Genomic DNA, 20100 nt, shown 5'->3' on the forward strand with positions numbered 1-20100 from the left:
ACCCTCCATCCACATGCATATTGCAGGTCTGGTGTGTGCATTGAAAAAACAGTGAAGCCAGATATGTGTGGGTGGGCCTATAGAAAAGCATGCATCAGTTGTGCATGTCCATTGGTCAGCTGCAGGAAATGGTCTGACAGTGAGCCTGGTGAGACCCAAATCATAGTCTAAAGGAAGAGGACCCTGCAATGCTAGGTATTCGCTAGATACATATTTAAAGCATACGTGAAGTGACATGTGACATGATGAGATCATATTATACACATATAGTACTGAAGTCCATTTGTGTTTTCCAGTATAGCAAGAGTTAAAAAAAACTTGAGTTGTTGTCGACAGCTTGTAAAGTCAGCCCAGCTTCCCGAACAGTAAATACAAGCTAAAGCAGCTGAAAAAAACTGAGATAAGGATTCTAATGAAGTTTTACTGCAGGACAGTTCAAAGGGTCAATACTACTGGTTCTTTTTCAGCTTAAAAGGCAGTGTGTGGATTTTAAAAAGCAACTGTGACAGTCTGGTGCAATCTTGAAAATTAAGCCATAAAAATGAAAATAAAAATATGAGACTATTTTCATTGCTCCTAATGTTCTATTGGTCTTCCAAACTACACATACAATCTTTATCTCATAAGTTTATTTTCACTTCTAAGTTTCCCCCTTTAATAAGTTAGAAAAACATGATATTCTGATAACCCTGCAAACGTGTATGTAATAGTTAAGGCATTCGTTTTCAGCAGAGTTTTCTGTTTAAAAGCCTTCTAGAAATGCTAAATTACATGTTACCGTTCCTCTCATGTCAGAAAGGCGGCTTGCCCACAGGACTTGCTCTGACTGCTTCCACTTTCTCTTAAGTAGCAGCTTTTACAACTAATGAGAGTCTGGAATACCTGTTGTTCTTCCAGGAGGAAAAGAAAAACAAGCAGCAAAGGGTTTGTTGTCACTTATAGTGTAGTATGTTAAGTAATGCAGAAAAGGAAAGATAACAAATAGACAAGACAAGACAAATAACATTTATATTGCGCTTTTCTCCTGGCGGACTCAAAGCGCCAGAGCTGCAGCCACTAGGACGCGCTCTATAGGCAGTCGTAGTGTTGGGGAGACTTGCCTAAGGTCTCCTACTGAATAGGTCCTGGTTTACTGAACAGGCAGAGTTGAGATTCGAACCCTGGTCTCCTGTGTCAGAGGCAGAGCCCTTAACCATTACACCATCCAGCCACTTTAGGGAACTTGCAAAACCAGATTCCAGTGTTGGAACCAACCCCCAAGCTAGGGGTGACTTGCTTCTGTGTGGTTAGGTCTCACACCAAAAAAGAATAGTAGGTGAGAAAATGTAAAAACAAACAACTGTCCAAAATAAAAAACAACCCCCGTGGGGGTTTAGAGGTGTAAGGCGCCTGAAAGCAAGTATAAAACAAAAACAGTTTAAAGTGTACCCTAGATCAAATGAAATAAATAAATTATACATACCTGGGGCTTCCTCCAGCATCTTTTACACCAGGGGTCTCAAACTCAATTTACCTGGGGGCCGCAGGAGGCAAAGTCAGGATGAGGCTGGGCCGCATAAGGAATTTCACAATCGCGGCGCATCGCCGCCTCTGCCCGCCCCTCTCACTCTGCCTTCACAAAAAGGGGCGGGGAGAGGCGGCGATCCGTGTGGCGATTGACGCCAGGAGGGGCAGAGCTGAAACTGAAAGCTCTGCCCCTTCCAGGAAATACCGGCGGATTGCCCCCCGGGCGATTTGGGGGCTCTGCAGCCCTCGTTTAGCGGCGGGGATGCAGCGGATTACTTGGGAGCACTTAAGCGAACTATAAGGAAGCTTTTGCCAGCGAGGGCCACAAAATATTGTATCGAGGGCCGCAAATGGCCCGCGGGCCGCGAGTTTGAGACCCCTGCTTTACACTGATCGGTCCTTAGTCACCGTCCTCTCCTGCCACCTGGAACCTCCGCATGGGTCCCAGTAATCCATCCAGTGAGCGCAGTCCAGCTGTGTGCACTCCCATGGCCAGGAGCATTCTGAGCCTGTGCAGAAGTACTGTGCAGGCGCAGAACGCTCCAGGCTATGGTAATGCGATGAGTCGCATATGCAGTAGGCCCCAACTGTGGGATTTCCTAGGATCCCTAGCAGAAGATCCAAGCAGCAGAGGAGGAGGGTGAGGGACCGATCAGCATGAGGGGGGCTGGAGGTGGCTCCAGGTATGTATCATTTATTTTATCTCAGGTTTCCTTTATTCTGCTCATTCAGCACCAAAATCCCCTGCGCCGACACCAAATGTATGCAGAAAAACTTACCCCATGAGGACTAATATCAAGCTTAAAAAATAATCTATTCAAAACACCAGACAATGCATTTTGCAGGCATCCACTTGCTTCCTCAGGTGAATAAAACAGTGTCTCATGCAAGGTAAACTGGCTTGGCGCCGCTGGCGCTATAGAAATTGTGAGACCAATATAAGAAAAACTTGAGGGAGAAGAAAGAATTACATTTGTTGAAATGGCTGACAGATGATGAATAAAAGTTTTTCTTCTTTTCTAACAAGGCAGACGCTGTTGCCTAATGGTAAAGAATCTCTCTTCCAGGGCGGCACACTGTCAGAGCCCGGAGTAGAGAAATCAGTTAAGTTGTAAAATGGCTGCTGTGTGAGAAGCAGTTAGAGCAAACCCTGTCAGAAAGCAGCCTTTCCGACGTGAAGCAAGGTTATCAGAATATCATGTTTTTCATCATAGTGCCCCTTTAAAGGACAACTGAAACAAGAGGGATATCCCTATTTTGGTTTGCTCTAACTGCTTCTCACACAGCAGCCATTTTACAACTTAACTGATTTCTCTACTCCGGGCTCTGACAGTGTGCCGCCCTGGAAGAGAGATTCTTTACCATTAGGCAACAGCGTCTGCCTTGTTAGGAAAGAAGAAAAACTTTTATTCATCATCTGTCAGCCATTTCAACAAATGTAATTCTTTCTTCTACCTCAAGTTTTTCTTATATTGGTCTCACAATTTCTATAGCGCCAGCGGCGCCAAGCCAGTTTACCTTGCATGAGACACTGTTTTATTCACCTGAGGAAGCAGGTGGATGCCTGCAAAATGCATTGTCTGGTGTTTTGAATAGATTATTTTTTAAGCTTGGTGGCTGCCATATTTATTTCCTTTTTAAACAATACCAGTTCCCTGGCAGTCCTGCTGATTTTTTTGCTGCAGTAGTGTTTGAATCACACCAGAAACGAGCATGCAGCTAATCTTGTCAGATCTGACAAAAATGTCAGAAACACCAGATCTGCATATGCTTGTTCAGGGTCTATGGCTAAAAGTATTAGAGGCATAGGATCAGCAGGAAAGCCAGGCAATGGGTATTGCTTAAAAGGAAATAAATATAGCACCCCTCATATCTCTCTCGCTTCAGTTGTCCTTTAAAGAGGAGCTGTCAGCTATACTATCTCACAAAAATCAACACATATGTAAGTAGATAAACACTTGCTCTACATACATAAAATATGTATTGCACTGTCCAGGTTTTGATTTCAGTGAATTTTATGTAGTAAATAAAGAGAATTCTGTTTCAAGCATTTGCCATATTAATTCCCTCTGACTGAAACCAATACTGATGTCATTTCCTCCCTTACTCTGGGAGGAGGGTGGCCAATGCAAACATAGACAGTCTTCAGACACTCCCACCCAGCTCTACAATAGAAAATGCATTCTCATTCTGTGACTCTGTAGCTTGAAATATGTTGGCGCCCTTATAAATCAATAATAATAATAGTAATAATAATAATAGTAATAATAATAATAATAATAATAATAATAATAATAATAACCTAATGGGGACCGACGTAGTTTGAATCTACATCCAGCAGGTGGTGCTGCCGCTGTGACTGGAAGTAGATTCAACATCCACGAAAAAGAAGCCTCCCGCCACAATCGTGCGCACCCGAGGGGAGAGATTAAGCTGATATCTCCCCTCAGTGATCAGAAGTCATTGTGTATGGTTCCTGATCTCTACAAGAGCTGCAAGGGTAGGGGGGGAAAGAAGAGGATCCACTCACCTACCTGCCATTCCCCCGATGATCGGCGCCCCCCTCTGCTCTGGCCGGCATCCCCGCTCGCTGTGACGTCAGTGCCGAGTCCCGGCTTGACGACGTCATCAAGCCGCGACCAGGAACTGAGCGGCAGTACGAGCGGAGATGATGGCTAAAGCAGAGGGGTCCACAGCGGCTCATCACTGGAGCCTGGGAAGTGAGTAAATGCTGCTGGCTGAAGGGGGGGGGGGGGGGGACATCTGGATATAGGGAGACACAGCCCAGCAAGCAGCACTAGGGATCCGGCTGCCTGACCCCCCCCCTCCAAACGTGCCCCCCCATGCAAGTTCACCTGGTCCTTAAGGGGGGTTAGGCAGAGGGTCCCCAAGTGGTTAACATCTGTATAATGCTTTTCTCCTGTCGGACTCCTAGCCACTTGAGAGCTGCAGTTATAAAGTATGGCCTCAGTACGCCACTCTCAAGTGTTACATTGAGCAAGGACTCCTTACTGAATAGGTAACTGGCTCCAGCCAGGATTCGAACCCTGGTCTCCTGTGTCAAAGGTAGTGTCTTTAACCAGTACACTATACAACCACCTCAATGACATATTCATCAACAAAGGCTGTTCTCCATCTAATCCGGCAGGTGGGAGTGGTATTCCAACTTCCTACAGTTGAAATATCATGTTTCCTGGAACTGGCATGTCTTAAAATAGAACAGAACAATTCAGTCTTGGAAACCCCTCCATGTGTTTGCTGTCAGCATCAGTCACTGTGGGTTTTCAGGTGTGCAAGAAGATTTGCATTCTCACTAAACCATTTCCTACTCTCTGAGCATTTGAAAGGACGTTTGCTTGCATGAACGTCCTGGTGTTTAAGAAGGGTTCCTTTCTGAATAAAACGTTTCCCACACTCTGAACAGGAAAAAGGACGCTCGCCTGTGTGAATTCTCTGGTGTTTAAGAAGCTCTCCTTTATCAAAGAAACATTTCCCACACTCTGAGCAGGAAAACGGACGTTCGCCCGTGTGACTTCTCTGGTGTGTAAGAAGGTGTCCTTTCCGAATGAAACTTTTCCTGCACTCAGAACAGGAAAAGGGACGCTCGCCTGTGTGACTTCGCTGGTGTGAAAGAAGGTTTCCTTTCTGAGTGAAACTCTTCCCACACTCTGCACAGGAATAAGGCCGCTCGCCCGTATGACTTCTCTGGTGCGTAAGGAGGTTTCCATTCTGACTGAAACATTTCCCACACTCTGGACAGGAGAAAGGACGCTCACCCGTGTGACTTCTCTGGTGTTTAATGAGCACTCCTCTATCACTGAAACATTTCCCACACTTAGAACAGGTATAAGGACGCTCGCCTGTGTGACATCTCTGGTGTATAAGGAGGCTTCCTTTCTGAGAGAAACATTTCCCACACTCTTCGCAGGAAAATGGCTTAACATTAGTGTGGAGCTTTAAATGACTTTTGAGGCCGGTGCTGTCTGAAAAGCATTTGTTGCACCAGGAGCATAAAAAGGGCTTTTCCCCGGTGTGAATTCTCTGATGAGTGACAAGTATTGACTTTGTTGTGAAGGATTTCCCACACTGAGAACACGAGTAGGGCCTCTCGCCGGTGTGAACTCTCTCGTGTCTAGCAAGCTCTGTCCTACTTCTGAAACACTTCTTGCACTCTGCACACAACCATACCGGATTGTCTGAGTGGATCTTCTGGTGCGCAATGAATGAGGCTTCAGATTTAAAGTATTTTCCACATTCGAGACACTGAAATCTCTGCTCCTCTGTCTGTGCGGCACGAAGCGAGGAACTGCAAGATGACTCCTCCAGATCCGATATATCTGTTATTGTATTGGCACCATGATATGGGGGATGCATATCCGAGGGGACAGGCTGGGATTTCTTACCAGCTGTTCCTCTGTCTGCACTGTGACTTCTGTGATGGGCATTGCCAGCCCTGGGAGAACACTGTGTGAGGTCATCATCTTCTGCATGTGACATCAGATATCCCTCTGAGGTGCTCCCGACATCGTCTTCCCCTGCTGGAAGAAAAATGTCACTGTTACACACGTTACCGTGTCATGTTTTGCAATCAACAGTTGTGTACAAGAGAGCTGTGTTATCTGTATGCTAACGAGGCGGTACTTGGAAAACAGAGCTTCTCGTCTGGAAGAGTAAACAGAAGCAAATTTATTTAATCTGATACAATATGTAGTGAATGGAGGTAAGTAATAGGAACAGTCTTATCTCAGGATAAGAGGTTAAAAAATGTTTTTGTTAGACCCCCAAAAAAAGACAACGCGTTTCACGGGACCTGCCCGCTTCCTCAGGGCAATACAAGACAGTGTCTGAGCTGTGTATCTCCATTTCTCCATTTCAGAGCCCCTCATTTGGTGCTCTGAAATGGAGATACACAGCTCAGACTGTGTAGCACAGGCACAGGTTGTCATTGTGCCTGAAGTCATATATGGACAGGAGCGCGGCTGTGAAGAAGATGAGGGCTCCGGTGGGAGAGATGAGGGCTCCGGGTGATCAGAGAAACCTCTGGAGCATCCAGAGGCTTCCTTCTACTGAGGGAAGTAACTTTTTTTGTTTTCAAAAGTCAGAGGTTTGCTTTAATGTAGTAGAGCAGTACAAAACTTCCAATAACCAGGAGGCAGGAGTGGAAGAGTAATATAGGCAGTGTTATTCATTAGGTTACGGTCAGTAAAGTTCCTCTTTAAAGCGGACCTAAACTCAGAACGTCCTCTCTGCTCTAAAAGCTAAGCAACAGCATAACCACCTTTAAAGGACTTACGAGGCCAATACTTCAGCAAAAAAATAAAAAAAGTTATCCACCTGTGTCAGCTTGTCAGGCACGGAGGACGCCGTCCGCGCCCTCCGTGCCGTTCCGCCGGGTCCCCGCCGCTCCATAGCCCTCCGAACGGTCCCCGACCGCGCGGCCCGGGTCGGGCTCTCCAGCCTGTACTAAGATGGCGGCCGGAGCTGGCCGCGGCTGCGCAGTACGCATAGCCGTGGGTGCGGCTGCGCAGCTCTAAGGCCAACCCCCCGATCCACGCTACTGTTACGTGGATCGGGGGGTTGGCCTTAGAGCTGCGCAGCCGCACTCGCGGCTATGCGTACTGCGCAGTCGCGGCCAGCTCCGGCCGCCATCTTAGTACAGGCTGGAGAGCCCGACCCGGGCCGCGCGGTCGGGGACCGTTCGGGGGGCTATGGAGCGGCGGGGACCCGGCGGAACAGCACGGAGGGCGCGGACGGCGTCCTCCGTGCCTGACAAGCTGACACAGGTGGATAACTTTTTTTATTTTTTTGCTGAAGTATTGGCCTCGTAAGTCCTTTAACCACTTCACCACTGAGGGGTTTTACCCCCTGACCACCAGAGCAATTTTCATCTTTCAGTGCTCCTTCCATAGATTCGTCTATAACTTTATTATTACTTATCGCAATGAAATGAACTATATCTTGTTTTTTCCACCACCAATTAGGCTTTCTTTAGGTGGGACATTATGCCAAGAATTATTTTATTCTAAATGTGTTTTAATGGGAAAATAGGAAAAATGTGGGAAAAAATTCATTATTTTTCAGTTTTCGGCCATTATAGTTTTTAAATAATGCATGCTACTGTAATTAAAACCCATGAAATGTATTTTCCCTTTTGTCCCGGTTATAAAACCGTTTAAATTATGTCCCTATCACAATGTTTGGCGCCAATATTTTATTTGGAAATAAAGGTGCATTTTTTTCAGTTTTCCGTCTATCCCTAATTACAAGCCCATCGTTTATAAAGTAACAGTGTTGTACCCTCCTGACATAAATATTTAAAAAGTTCAGTCCCTAAGGTAACTATTTATGTATTTTTTTTTTTTATTGTAAATTTTTTAATTTTTTTTAATTACAAAAAAAAAAAAAAAAAAAAAAAATTGGGAATGTGGGAGGTAATGAGTTAATTTTTTGTGTAAAAGTAATTTATTTGTATGTGAAAAATGTTTAGGGTGTAGTTTTACTATTTGGCCACAAGATGGCCACAGTAACTTTTTGTTTAATGCGACCTCCAAGCGTCCTTCCGGAAGCTTGGAGGAAGTACTTGGAGGCTGGGTAAGATCACAATGATCGCGCTGCCCATCGGAGAGCAGCGGATCATTGCGGGGCTTAGATCAACGAACGGGAATGGATTTTCCCGTTCATTGATCTCCGGGCGAGCGGCGTGTTTACGAGCGGCCGGCGGCGTGTTTACGAGCGGGAGCGCGGAAAGTACAGATTTCTTCGTCCCTGGGAGTTAAAGGATGGAAAAAGGGACAGAGAAATTCGTACAGGCGGAGGTAAAGTGGTTAAACAAAAAAACTTTTCTTTGATACACCTGATACAAATCCTAAAATAAATCTGCACCGTTTCTACTTCCCGCTTCATGGAAGCAGACATATTGTTAACCTCCTGGCCTTCAAATGGCCTTATCTGCCATCTCTGCCATAGGCAGTTATGTGACACAGGAAGAGATCAAATTACAACTAGTGATTAGACACAAATGACAGGGAATTACACAGGATAAACTCTCTAAATACATACAGGATGCATTTCTCTATTTCTCCAGTGCTGTGCAAGCGTTAGGTCCACTTTAACCGGTTCAGCGCCGCAGTGCCGAAAATCTCATGCATCCGAGCAACGTTCACCTCCCATTCATTATTGCTACTTATCACAATGAATTGATCTATATCTTGTTTTTTCCGCCACTAATTAGGCTTTCTTTGGGTAGTACATTTTGCTAAGAATTATTTTTTTCTAAATCCATTTTAACAGGAAGATTAAGAAAGAAATGAAAAAGATTCATTATTTCTCAGTTTTTGGCCATTATAGTTTGAAATTAATATACGCTACTGTAATTAAAACCCATGTATTTTATTTGCCCATCTGTCCCATTAATTACACTATTTAAACGATGTCCCTATCACAATTTATGGTGCCGATATTTCATTTAGAAATAAAGGTGCATATTTTCAATTTGCGTGCATCACTATTTATAAGCTTATAATTTTAAATAATATAATAACATACTCTCTTGACATGTATATTTAAAAAGTTTAGACCCTTGGGTAACTATTTATGTTTTTTTTTTTTTTTTAATTGTATTTTTTTTATTTTTATTTTTAATAAAAAATGTATGTGGGTAATTTTTGGTGTGGGAGGGAAACTGCTTATTTTACATGTAAAATAAGCAAATTCTTTAATTAAAAATGTATGTGGGTGCAGTTTACTATTTGGCCACAAGATGGCCACAGTGAGAAAAGTCCTGGATGCGAACGATCTCGCATCCAGGAACCAAAATTCAGAGGAGTTGTTTCCTGGGGGGCAGAAATACCACGCTCTCTGGATAGAAAGCGTCGGTATTTCTGCGGGGAAGTTAGATCGGTGAATGGGAATTACATTCCCATTCACTGATCGGGGGGCTAGCTGCGGGTGGCGGGTGCGCGCACCACGCATTGAAAGCAGCATTGCCTTTCTGGACGAGAAAGCTCGTCCAGAAAGGCCGAACTAAACTGTAACAGAAAAAAAAAAGTGTCCCGGGGGGTACTTACCTGTGGAGGGGAAGCCTCTAGATCCTGAGAAGGTGTCCCCCTTCCTCCTCCGTGGAGGGGATCTAGCACTGGGAACCCCCAAAGGATCTCCTTGTCGGCGTGCACACATTTACAGTAACATCTATCCACTCAGGTTCCGGCAGAGTTAGCTGAGCCTGTTCAAGTCCGCTATACTGCGCAGGCACGAGCCGTATGCATCTGCCCAGTAGAGCGGACCAGATCAGGTTCTGCTATGTCTGCTAGAGTCCGAGCAGAAAGCCTCTACTGCACATGTGTACAGCGTAAAATGGAAAATATTATTGGCGCACTGTGCCAGGGGCTGCCAGTGCTGGATCCAGATGGCTGAACAGGAATGAGGGAAGCCTCTTTAGGACCCAGAGGCTCTCTCTCCTGAGGTAAGTATCGCCCAGGGGTGGATTTCTTTTGTTTTATGATAATGTGATGGGGTGTGAATATGAGGTTTAGTGAGAAAAGCAGCCTATAGGTTTGTGACTGCCTTAACAGGGGCGTAACACATTGTCCCTGCCCTTCCTTCTGCTAGCTTGGCTTATATGTACCCTCACAACAGGGCGTATGCCATTTATACTGTGTATTGTTAATCTTGAGGAGATACTGCTGGTTCTAAGAAGAGTCAAACATATGTGGATGCTTTAAGAAGGGCTACCGAGTCTTATTGCTCCATAAACACTACTTCTAACAAGTCGCTTTATTTTAATGAAAGCAAAAGCATGTTTTATAATTACCTGTGCTGATCTCCACAAGACATTCCTCTTCGTCATCTTCTTCTTTAATTGTCCTCATCAGTACACCCTCCTCTGGGGAAAACTCATCTTCCCTCTCATAGGTCTCTTCTTCTTCTTCTTCTTCCACTTTAATTATCCTCACCATTTCCCTCTCCTCCATGGTGAGCTTATCACCCCTCACGTAAGTCTCTTCTTCAACTTTCACATCTTTCGAGTCTTCACCCTAAACCCGCAAAATGGTACAAAGAAAAGTAATATCATCCTGGCACAGAACGTTTGTCTTATATTGGCTGAAGTCACTTTTGAGTTGTAGCCCCTCAGCACCACCTACCTGATTATGGTGGGGGGTGAGGTGGTCTTCCTGTGGACAATACTGGGAATAAAGAGGACTTGTGTATCTCTCTGATGCGTTTCTGTTACTGGATCCACCTGTAGGAAACACACACACTGACTGAATACATTGCTTCTATGTGATTATGAGATGATGGAAGATGTAGGTGGACCCTCCATACTGCTCTCTCTAATACAAGAAATAAAAGTCTCCTCTTACCCGGTGACGTGAGGGCCGGCTGATTCTTCATCATGGTGTCCTTGTAGAGATCCTTGTGTCCTTCGGTATACTCATCCTCCATCTCTACCTCCTCCTCATCCTCCTCCTCCTCCTCTGTCTCTTCTTTAAAGGTCATCTGATCATCTTCTATTACATTCTCCTCATCTTCCCACCCTTCCAGAAGCTCCTTCTCCTACAATGTAGAGAATTTAGCGCAGTGAGACATCATTTATTTGATTTAAGTATTTATATAGCGCCAACATATTACTCAGCGCTGCACAAACTATATATTGTCTTTCACTATAACTGTCCCTCAGAGGGGCTCACAATCTAATCCCTACCAGAGTCATATCTATGTATGTATAGTGTTGCGTGTGTATCAAAGTCTAGGCCCAATTTAGGAGGAAGCCAATTAACTAATCTGTATGTTTTTGGGATGTGGGAGGAAAACGGAGTGCCCGGAGGAAACCCACGCAGACCCGGGGAGAACATACAAACCGCTTGCAGACGTTGACCTGGCTGGGATTCGAACCGGGGACCCAGTGCTGAAAGGTCATAGCGCTAATCGTTACACCACCGTGCTGCCCAATTGACCGTTATAGATACTATAAAGCTAGTGTTGCATTTTAAAAGGATCACAGCTACTTCACTTTTATCATAAAATGTTGTCCGTCAGGACCTAACCTATTGTACTAAACAATTAGCAATATAATACTCAGTCGGCTACCCGAGTTAGTACTGTTTCATGACTCATAGGTTACCAGTGTGACATAAACAGACCAAAATGCAAGTGGGAGGTATTCGCTTAACACCCCCCCCCCCCACACACACACACACACACACACTTCAGTTTCTTACTACCAGTGGTAAGGATGTGTGGGGTGTAGCTATTCCCAATGCAAAAGCAGGTGTAAAACTAAGTGCCGAGGGCTGGTTACACTCAAGCACAACTTGGAACAAAGCAGCCAGCAACTAGTAGGGTGAGAGTGTATAGAGTCAGCTGCAGCGTTGGCCTAAATTGGCTGCTCAGCTGCTATACCTCTCCTCTAAGCATATACAGCCCAAGTCAGAGCTGGACTTGGGCGGTATGTGCTGGGGGATGTTATGATGGTGGTGGGATGCTCTGATATTTTTCTTATTTTCTTTACACTGTTTATTTGTCCTGAGGAAGCTTATTTCAAGTGAAACTAGCACTAGTTGACAACAACACTTTATATATGTATAGGCACAGCAATATAGGTTATCACTCTGTCACCTCAGCATGTTGGTCCCCTCTATGAAGGGTTGACTACTGTTATTAGATCAGCATAGAGGAGAGGTATAGCAGCTGAGCAGCCAATTTAGGCCAACGCTGCAGCTGACTCTATATACACTCTCACTCTGCTGGTCTCTTAACCACTTGATGACCCAGCCTTTACCCCCCCTTAAGGACCAGCGCTGTATTTGCTGATCTGTGCTGAGTGGGCTCTACAGCTCCCAGAACAGATCAAACACCAGGCAGAGCGACCAGATCGCCCCCCTTTTTCCCCCACTAGGGGGATGATGTGCTGGGGGGGTCTGATCGCTCCTGGCTGCGTGTGGCTGGCGGGGGGGGGGGGCACCTCAAGGCCCCCTCCACCGCAGGATTCCCCCTCTCCCTCTCCTCCCTCCCATCCCCGGAGATTGGAGGCTGCACAGGAACAGATCTGTCCTGTGCAGCCTCTAACAGGCTCCTGCCTGTCATGTGACAGCGATCCCCGGCCACTGATTGGCCGGGGATCGCTGATCTAGTAAAACGCTGCTACTGTTAGCAGCGTTGTACAAATGTAAACAAAGCAGATTATTTCCGCTTGTGTTTACATTTAGCCTGCGAGCCGCGATCGGCGGCCCGCAGGCTATTCACGGAGCCCCCCGCTGTGAATTGACAGGAAGCAGCCGCTCGCGCGAGCGGCTGCTTCCTGATTAATTAGCCTGCAGCCAGCGACGCAGATCTGCATCGCTGGTCCTGCAGCTGCCACTTTGCCGACGCGCGGTATGAGTGCGCGGTCGGCAAGTGGTTAAAGTGGATCCGAGATTAAAAACTAACTATGACAGGTAACTTGCCTATATATCTTATCTAAAGTTTACACAGCAAATCTAGCTGCAAACAGCTTCAACAGTTTATGATTATTTATTCCTGTGATACAATGACAGCGGCCATGTTTTGTTTGTCACATTACACACAGGCAAGCTGCAACTGCATCTCCAGCCCTCAGCTCACTCCCCTCTCCTTTTCCCTCCTCCCCTCTGCCTCTGAAATCTATGGCTAGTAACCACCTCCTCCTCCTCCTGCCCAGACTGAGCTCCCATGAGCCCTTGCTACATGGAGTGCCAAGGCACTCTGAGCTGTGGGTGAGGCTTGTTTAGTTTATAGGGAATTAGAGTATTAAAACAAAAAAAATAAGTACTTGGCTTGAGGAATGCCCTATAAACTATATGTAAGGAACACAATTATGCAATGAGTAAAAGTTTATCTCGGATGCACTTTAATTCCAAGTTGTGCTTGAGCGTAACCAGCCCTCATGCACATAGTTTTACACCTGCTTTTGCATTGGGAATAGCTACACCACACACATCCTTACCAGTGGTAGTAAGAAACTGACATATGTGTGGTGGGGATAAGCGAACACCTCCCGCTCGCATATGTCACACGGGTAACCTATGAGTCATGAAACAGTACTGACTCGGGTAGCTGACTGAGTATTATATTGCTCATTTTTTAGTACAATAGGTTAGGTCCTGACGGACAACATTTTATGATTATTATTACCTGTACTACACATTCGGTCAGTTTGCATACTTCAGTTTTATAGCTGTAGTAAAATTCTCCAGGAACTGGAAATACCATTATGAAGAGAAGGGGCTGATCTGAAGTCACCGGTACATACATGATCAATGTCGTCCGGCCGGCTCGATCTCTTGGGTGCCAATGCAGGGCCGACACTACAGACATGTCACTTGCTTTCTTCAGCCATATGGGAGTGTGGGCTTGAAGGAGGGGAGACGGAGCAGCGTCCGAGGAGCGTCACAGAGTGGGAGAGGCGAGAAGGGAAAACAATGCCCTCGCTCAGCCCTCGGCATAGTTGATTTGCAAGGCGTATTACTCCCTGACAGGCCAGGAGGGATCGCGGCTGCTGTACACACGCCAGCTTCTCAGCAGCCGAGTTTTATCTAGTGTATGTTCAAGGCTTAAAGGGTATTGAAACATACAAAAATAAAACATTCCTAAAAGATAGTAATTGTTCCATAAATATGTGTAAAGCAGTTTTGTTTTTTTCTAAAATGGGTCCCTATGTGTCCCACATTTTTTTTTCTTTTTACCTGGTCTGGGTGCCTTTGCCTAACTGGAGGAAATGTGCAGTGCCAGCGGGATTATGGGAATTAGTTTTTATTTTTTTTTCCGCTAGTCACAAGCTTATCCCAGAGTGCAAATAACAGAAAGCTTCCTATTTTGGATAAGATAAGGACTACCTCCATGGAGGATCAGAGACATCCCAACACCTTACAGCATACAAGTCAAACTCTGGCCTGCGGGATAAATCTGGCCCACAGAGCAAACAAATGTGGCCCACAATCAATCAAAAGATTACCATCTTTGCATTGTTTGGTCCAGGCTATATTGGAGGTGAAGACCTAGACCCCTAGGGAAGCCATATGGTGAAAAGAGGGTGAAAGCATTGGACACCATGAAAAATGATAGGAGGGGGAGGGGCTTCACTAGACACCAGGATTTATAGTGGTGCTCGGATACCTCTTTTTGATATCTGGATTGTTCTGGATCCAGATAGCAAAAAATCTGGATAAATCCAGATATCTGGATTCGAATCGTTTTTAAAATCCGAGTCTATCCAGATATCTGAACCCATTATCCGGATTGAAATCCGGAAGTGGCCTTTAAATTGCTTCCAAAACGTCTTTTATAGTAAACGATGCATGAAGCATCATGTTTTTTTTAAAGAAAAACATTAATTGTTTATGTGGGGAGGTATAATACAAAAAAAAAGAAAAAAAAAAAGAAATGGCTGTAAATTAACATCAGGAGGTTCCAGACAGCGGTCGTGCAGCCCACATTGTGTCCAATGCACAACTGGGACATCACAGTTTTCAGCCCAGACATCTCAAAAAAATTAAAAAGTTTTTTTTTTCCTCAACAAAATACAGATATTGTAGTGGCATAATAGCTGGTGGCAGACTGGCAGCAAAAGATTTGTTCTGTGTGGACGCTGGCGGTGGGTAGAGATCTCTGTTGTAGAGCTGGTGGTGGCCTGCTCATCCACCATAAGCTCCATCACAGGTTCGGCGTCTTACTCCTCCAATGTGCGCCGGCGACCCTGCTGGAAAATGGCCGCTACACCCTGCTGCAGTGTGACTCCCTTTAACAGCTGGGCGCCCAGTGCGTCCACGGCCAGTCGCTAGCGGCGGAATGGACGCTGGCGGTGGGTAGAGATCTGTGTTGTAGAGCTGGTGGTGGCCTGCTCATCCAGCTCATCCACCATAAGCTCCATCACAGGCTCGGCGTCTTTCTCCTCCAATGTGTGCCGACGCCCCTGCTGGAAAATGGCCGCTACACTCTGCTGCACCTCTGCAGTGTGACTCCCCCTAACAGCTGGGAGCCCAGTGCGTCCATGGCCAGTCGCTAGCGGCGGAATGGACGCTGACACGGCAGAACTGCCAAAGGTGGCAGCGATGCTGCTCCCTCTCCTCTTACCCTTGCTTTTCATGCTGCCAATCCCCCGGCTGCCAGTGCCAGCAGACATAGTACAACTTTATATGTGTCCAAATGAAGTGGGGTACTTGTACTTTATTCAAATCAGTAGTAGTAGTAGATAGTAGCAGTAGTAGAACTTCAACTAACGGAGTGACAGCACAGTAGCACACACTGACACACTAACTGTCTATCTGTCACACTGTAACAGCACTGCAATTAAAGTAAGCTAACTCGATACAAATTAACTATATATAACTGGTAATGGTAGAATAGTTGTAGTAGTACTAGAAGAAATTCTACTGACAGAGTGACAGGAGCACACACTAACAGTCTATCTGTCACACACTGACTGACTCTAACAGCAGCACTGCAGTAACTATCTGTAGTAAATGAAGCTAACACAGTAGTAGTACTCTCTCTAACAACTAACTACACAATAAAATACTGGTGTAGTACAGGCGTTTAGGAGCAATAACGTTAGGTTTAGCACAGAATACAGCACTTGCTTAGCCAACAGCACTGGAGATGTCTCTCAGTGAGCAGTCACAAGCAAGGACGAGATTCTTATCATAGCACCGCCTCATATACAGGAGGGACTGGCCAGGGTTCCCCTCTGTGATAGGTTGCTAGGGCTTCGGCTGGGAGCCCTAAATGGCTCAATGACGTAATGGACGTCATCTCCGTGGTTACACTATCCGGATCCGGGTACCCGAACTAGGTATCTGGACTGATTTACGGATACCTAATACGTATCTGGATTTACTTGGATAGTGCATCTCGGATTTATCCAGCTATCTGGAACCCGTATCCGAGTTTGGATACCAGAAAGAAGTTTGGATATCTGGATAGTTCGGGTATCTGGAATCTGGAGGAGCATAACTGACCAGGAAACTGTATAGGGGAGGGAGGGGACCACTACACACCAGTGAATTGTAGAGGGGAGGGAAGGGCACTACACACCAGGGAACTGAATAGGGAAGGGAGAGGGGCCATTAGACATTGAGGATGGCCCGCGACTTGGTCCCAGTGTTCAATTTCGGCACACTTTGTTTTTGAATTTGACACCCCTGCCTTATAGGAACCCAACATATCCAACCACCAGACACTCCCCCTGTTACTGGACAATATCCCAGAATTCCCAGCTCTGCTCACCTCTTCCACCAGAAGCTCAGTGATCTTGTTGGCGAGTTCCATGATCTTCTCCTTGTTCTTTCTCCTGGCTTTCAGAGAGTGGCGTGGAGGCACCATAATGGTCACCCAATCACCAGACTTCACCGGAGGAAAACACTGTATTGAAAAACCAACAACAGACTAAGTATATTTTAGCCTCATGTTTGATGTCGTATGACCCTAACAGAGCCATTATCACTTCTCACCAGGTGTGAATTTTATATGCAGTGTGATCTAAAAGTAGAGAAAAAAGTGAAATCCTGTGACCTCAAAGAAACCGTCTAATCTTTCAGGTTAAGATACCCATAGATCTAGAGATGTATGGGTAGACTAACCATGAAAGATCTCTCTCTGATCGAATCGAATCAGAGAGATGTGTTGCCTACCCATACAACGCAGGTAGATTCCCAATAGGTTTCAGTATGAAGTGTATCAGGAATTAGCCTATCAACAATGCCGCCTGTCTGGCCGCCTCCCCCCCAAGTTTTACTTGTCCCACATGGTGCTCTGAAAATCCTCATCTGTCCGCCGGTGCAACTTTCGTCCCATTCCATCATCACCCCAATGTCCACTGTTACCACAAGTGCTGTACCATGTGGCGCGTGTGTCTCACCACACACATACACCTGGTGCCACATGGTACAGGCAGGTACAGTAACTCATGGGGGTGACAACAGAGGAGGTGACAGGTGAGAATTTCCAGAGCACAGGCACCAGGGGCGGGGGGAATTTTACACGTGGAGGGCGACAGCGGACAGGAGTCAGTCACGCATTTCAGTTGCCACAATATAAGAAAAATCGTTACAGCACACACTTTCGACTAAGATTTGTCAACATGTCCAATCGATGCATTCAACTGATTTTGGCCCGAAATAGATTAATTCATAAGACAGGGGAACATGTTTCCGCACCAATTTGCATCTGATTCACTAAAATTATTGAATAGGATGGTCGATCAGGCTGCAACATCGCTTGATGTATGGCCACCTTTAGTGCGTATTTAATGAACATAGATAACTAACAGTGATGTCATGTGACCTCCCAGGATCCTCCTCACCTCTCCAGTCAGCAGGCAGATGATCTCCAAGGTGACGTCTAATATCTTCTCAGTCATGTGACTCCAGTCCTCGTCCATCCTCACTGATGTGGTCATGTGATCTGTACAGGATGCTCCTCTCTGTAGACAGACAATCAGCTGTGTATTAGCTGGGCTGCAATACTCTGGTTTACATAAGGATGCACACCTCTCCACCAGCATAAACTATAAATCCCAGCAAGTCCTTCCAGCCACATGTACTACAAATCCAAGCGTGTCCTTCAACCGCATGAGTCCTTACTACACCTTACATCTCAGTGTGCATCTGTCCCTATGCTGCATACCTCATTCCTCTGCGCAGTTCACCCGCCTCTCCCTTCATGGCTAACACAGAGTGGGTTGCATGGGGGATGCTGAAAACATAGGGGAGCTACAGAAGAGAAATCATAGAGGATGAGTAAAAGTGACCATACACTAGGAGACATTGTTCGCCAGATTAGATCATGGTGATTGAATCTACTGAAGATTGTTGCCTCAACAAGCTGCCTGACCGTAATTTTAATCAATATCTTGCAGAAATCGGCTGACATTACCAATCAGACAGGATTGTTTTTGCTGGTTGATCGGGTGCAGGTCAGGGGTGTAGTGGTAACTATGAGTGGGGGGTCTAGAGCTGATGACTCACCCCCCTCCCTATGCGCTACTCTCCCCACGCCCTATGCAGAGTATTAGCACAGCAAAGCGCTCTTACCTCTCCAGCCTGCACGCTCCCCTTCTCTGTGCTTCTGTCATCTCCCAGTGCCTGTAGTGACCCGGCTGCAGTGTAACTACCCATGTACACCGCCAGGTCACTACGGGAACCAGGAGATGACAGCAGCACAGAGGAGGGAGCGCGCCGGCTGGAGAGGTGAGTGAGAAAGTGCTCTGCTGCGATAAGATACTACATGGGGCCCCAGGGAACAGAGTTAGCGGGGGACACCTGGGGGAGCGGCTGCAATTTATTTTTAATACATTTCATGAAGAAATTTATTAAAAATCTATATGCAGTCTGTCTCAATGATAGACCCTCTCTGATCAGATTTCGGTCAGAGAGGGATTTATTTTTTAGGCATGTTGGTAGAAAGTCTGTCTATGTATGGCAGGCTTAGCACAGAGAGCTGCATGGGGTATGGGGTACACATGGGGGTTGATTGAAGGATGGGGAACACAGAGGAGGCTGCATAGGGTAAAGGGAACACAGAGGAGGCTGCATGGGGGGAACACAGAGGGGGCTGCATTGGAGGAGGGGAACACAGAGGGGGCTGCATTAGAGGAGGGGAACACAAATGGGGCTGCATAGGGAGTGGGGAACACAGAGGGGGCTGCATTGGAGGAGGGGAACACAGAGGGGGCTGCATAGGGGGTGGGGAACACAGAGAGGGCTACATAGGGAGTGGGGAACACAAAAGGGACTGGATAAAGCATGGGGAACACAGAGGGGGGGCTGCAAAAGGAGTGGGGGACACAGTGGGGGCTACATAGGGGATGGGAAACAGATGGGACTGGATGAAAGATGGGGAACACAGAGGGGATGCTGACAACGGGTGGGGGGTTCACAGAGCACAAAGAGGATACTGAACACAGAAGGGGTTGCATGGGGGACTCAAACGAACCCTCTTGGGGTATAATGAACAAAGGGGGGGGGGGGGGGGGGGCTGCATGGGGTTGGTTGCTACACACAAGAGGACAGCTTGCCTGGTTGGGGTCTGCACATGGAGGAAGTCGGGCTGCACCTGGCAGAGGGTCATGATTCCCACCCTGAGCTCTGCATTGGCCACAAGCCTGTTGCAATAAAATAGCCCCATTATTACCTCCTCTGCTGCCAGTCCAGCAATGTCTCCCTATAGCCCCTCCTAATTCACCTCCAACTTCCTGTCTGCGACTGCCATTCAATGTAAATGTCAGATTGCCATCTTGTGGAAAATAGCGGAACTGCAGCCATCATTATACCGAGCGACATCTCCCATTGCACAGCTTGTAATCTTTATTCTTTTTATTTTGCATCGTTTAAAATGTTAATCAAAAATAAAGCGACAATAAGTAACAAAAAGTAAAGCAAAAATATTCATACACTAAAAGTATGGGATTTCTGAACAGGGAATATTTGCATATCCAGCAATAACTGGTTAGTATTGCTGACATGCTTCAAGAGCAGCATGGTGATTGACTCCACATCGCCTGGCTACCCTGGAGAGGAGGGAAGAGGACCTGTCCTGCTACTGGACTCGGACCAGGTAAGGTATAATACTCCACTGATGCTCAGC

The 20100-nt window shown here is 46.2% G+C and overlaps 1 protein-coding gene across 1 annotated transcript; it reads right to left on the bottom strand.

Annotated features, from left to right (window-relative positions):
- Nucleotides 1-3020: 3020 nt before the first annotated feature.
- Nucleotides 3021-19694, bottom strand: LOC137534948 (gastrula zinc finger protein XlCGF57.1-like). Its single transcript, XM_068256684.1, has 7 exons — nt 19648-19694; nt 17819-17938; nt 16744-16878; nt 10866-11058; nt 10647-10744; nt 10316-10538; nt 3021-6044 (listed from the first exon to the last, which is right to left on the bottom strand). Exons 2-7 carry the CDS (start codon nt 17912-17914, stop codon nt 4774-4776), a joined length of 2016 nt encoding a protein of 671 aa, XP_068112785.1. The 5' UTR covers nt 17915-17938; nt 19648-19694; the 3' UTR covers nt 3021-4773.
- Between the last annotated feature and the right edge of the window lie 406 nt (nt 19695-20100).

This window comes from Hyperolius riggenbachi, chromosome 10, assembly GCF_040937935.1.
Source record: "Hyperolius riggenbachi isolate aHypRig1 chromosome 10, aHypRig1.pri, whole genome shotgun sequence".
NCBI lineage: Eukaryota > Metazoa > Chordata > Amphibia > Anura > Hyperoliidae > Hyperolius > Hyperolius riggenbachi.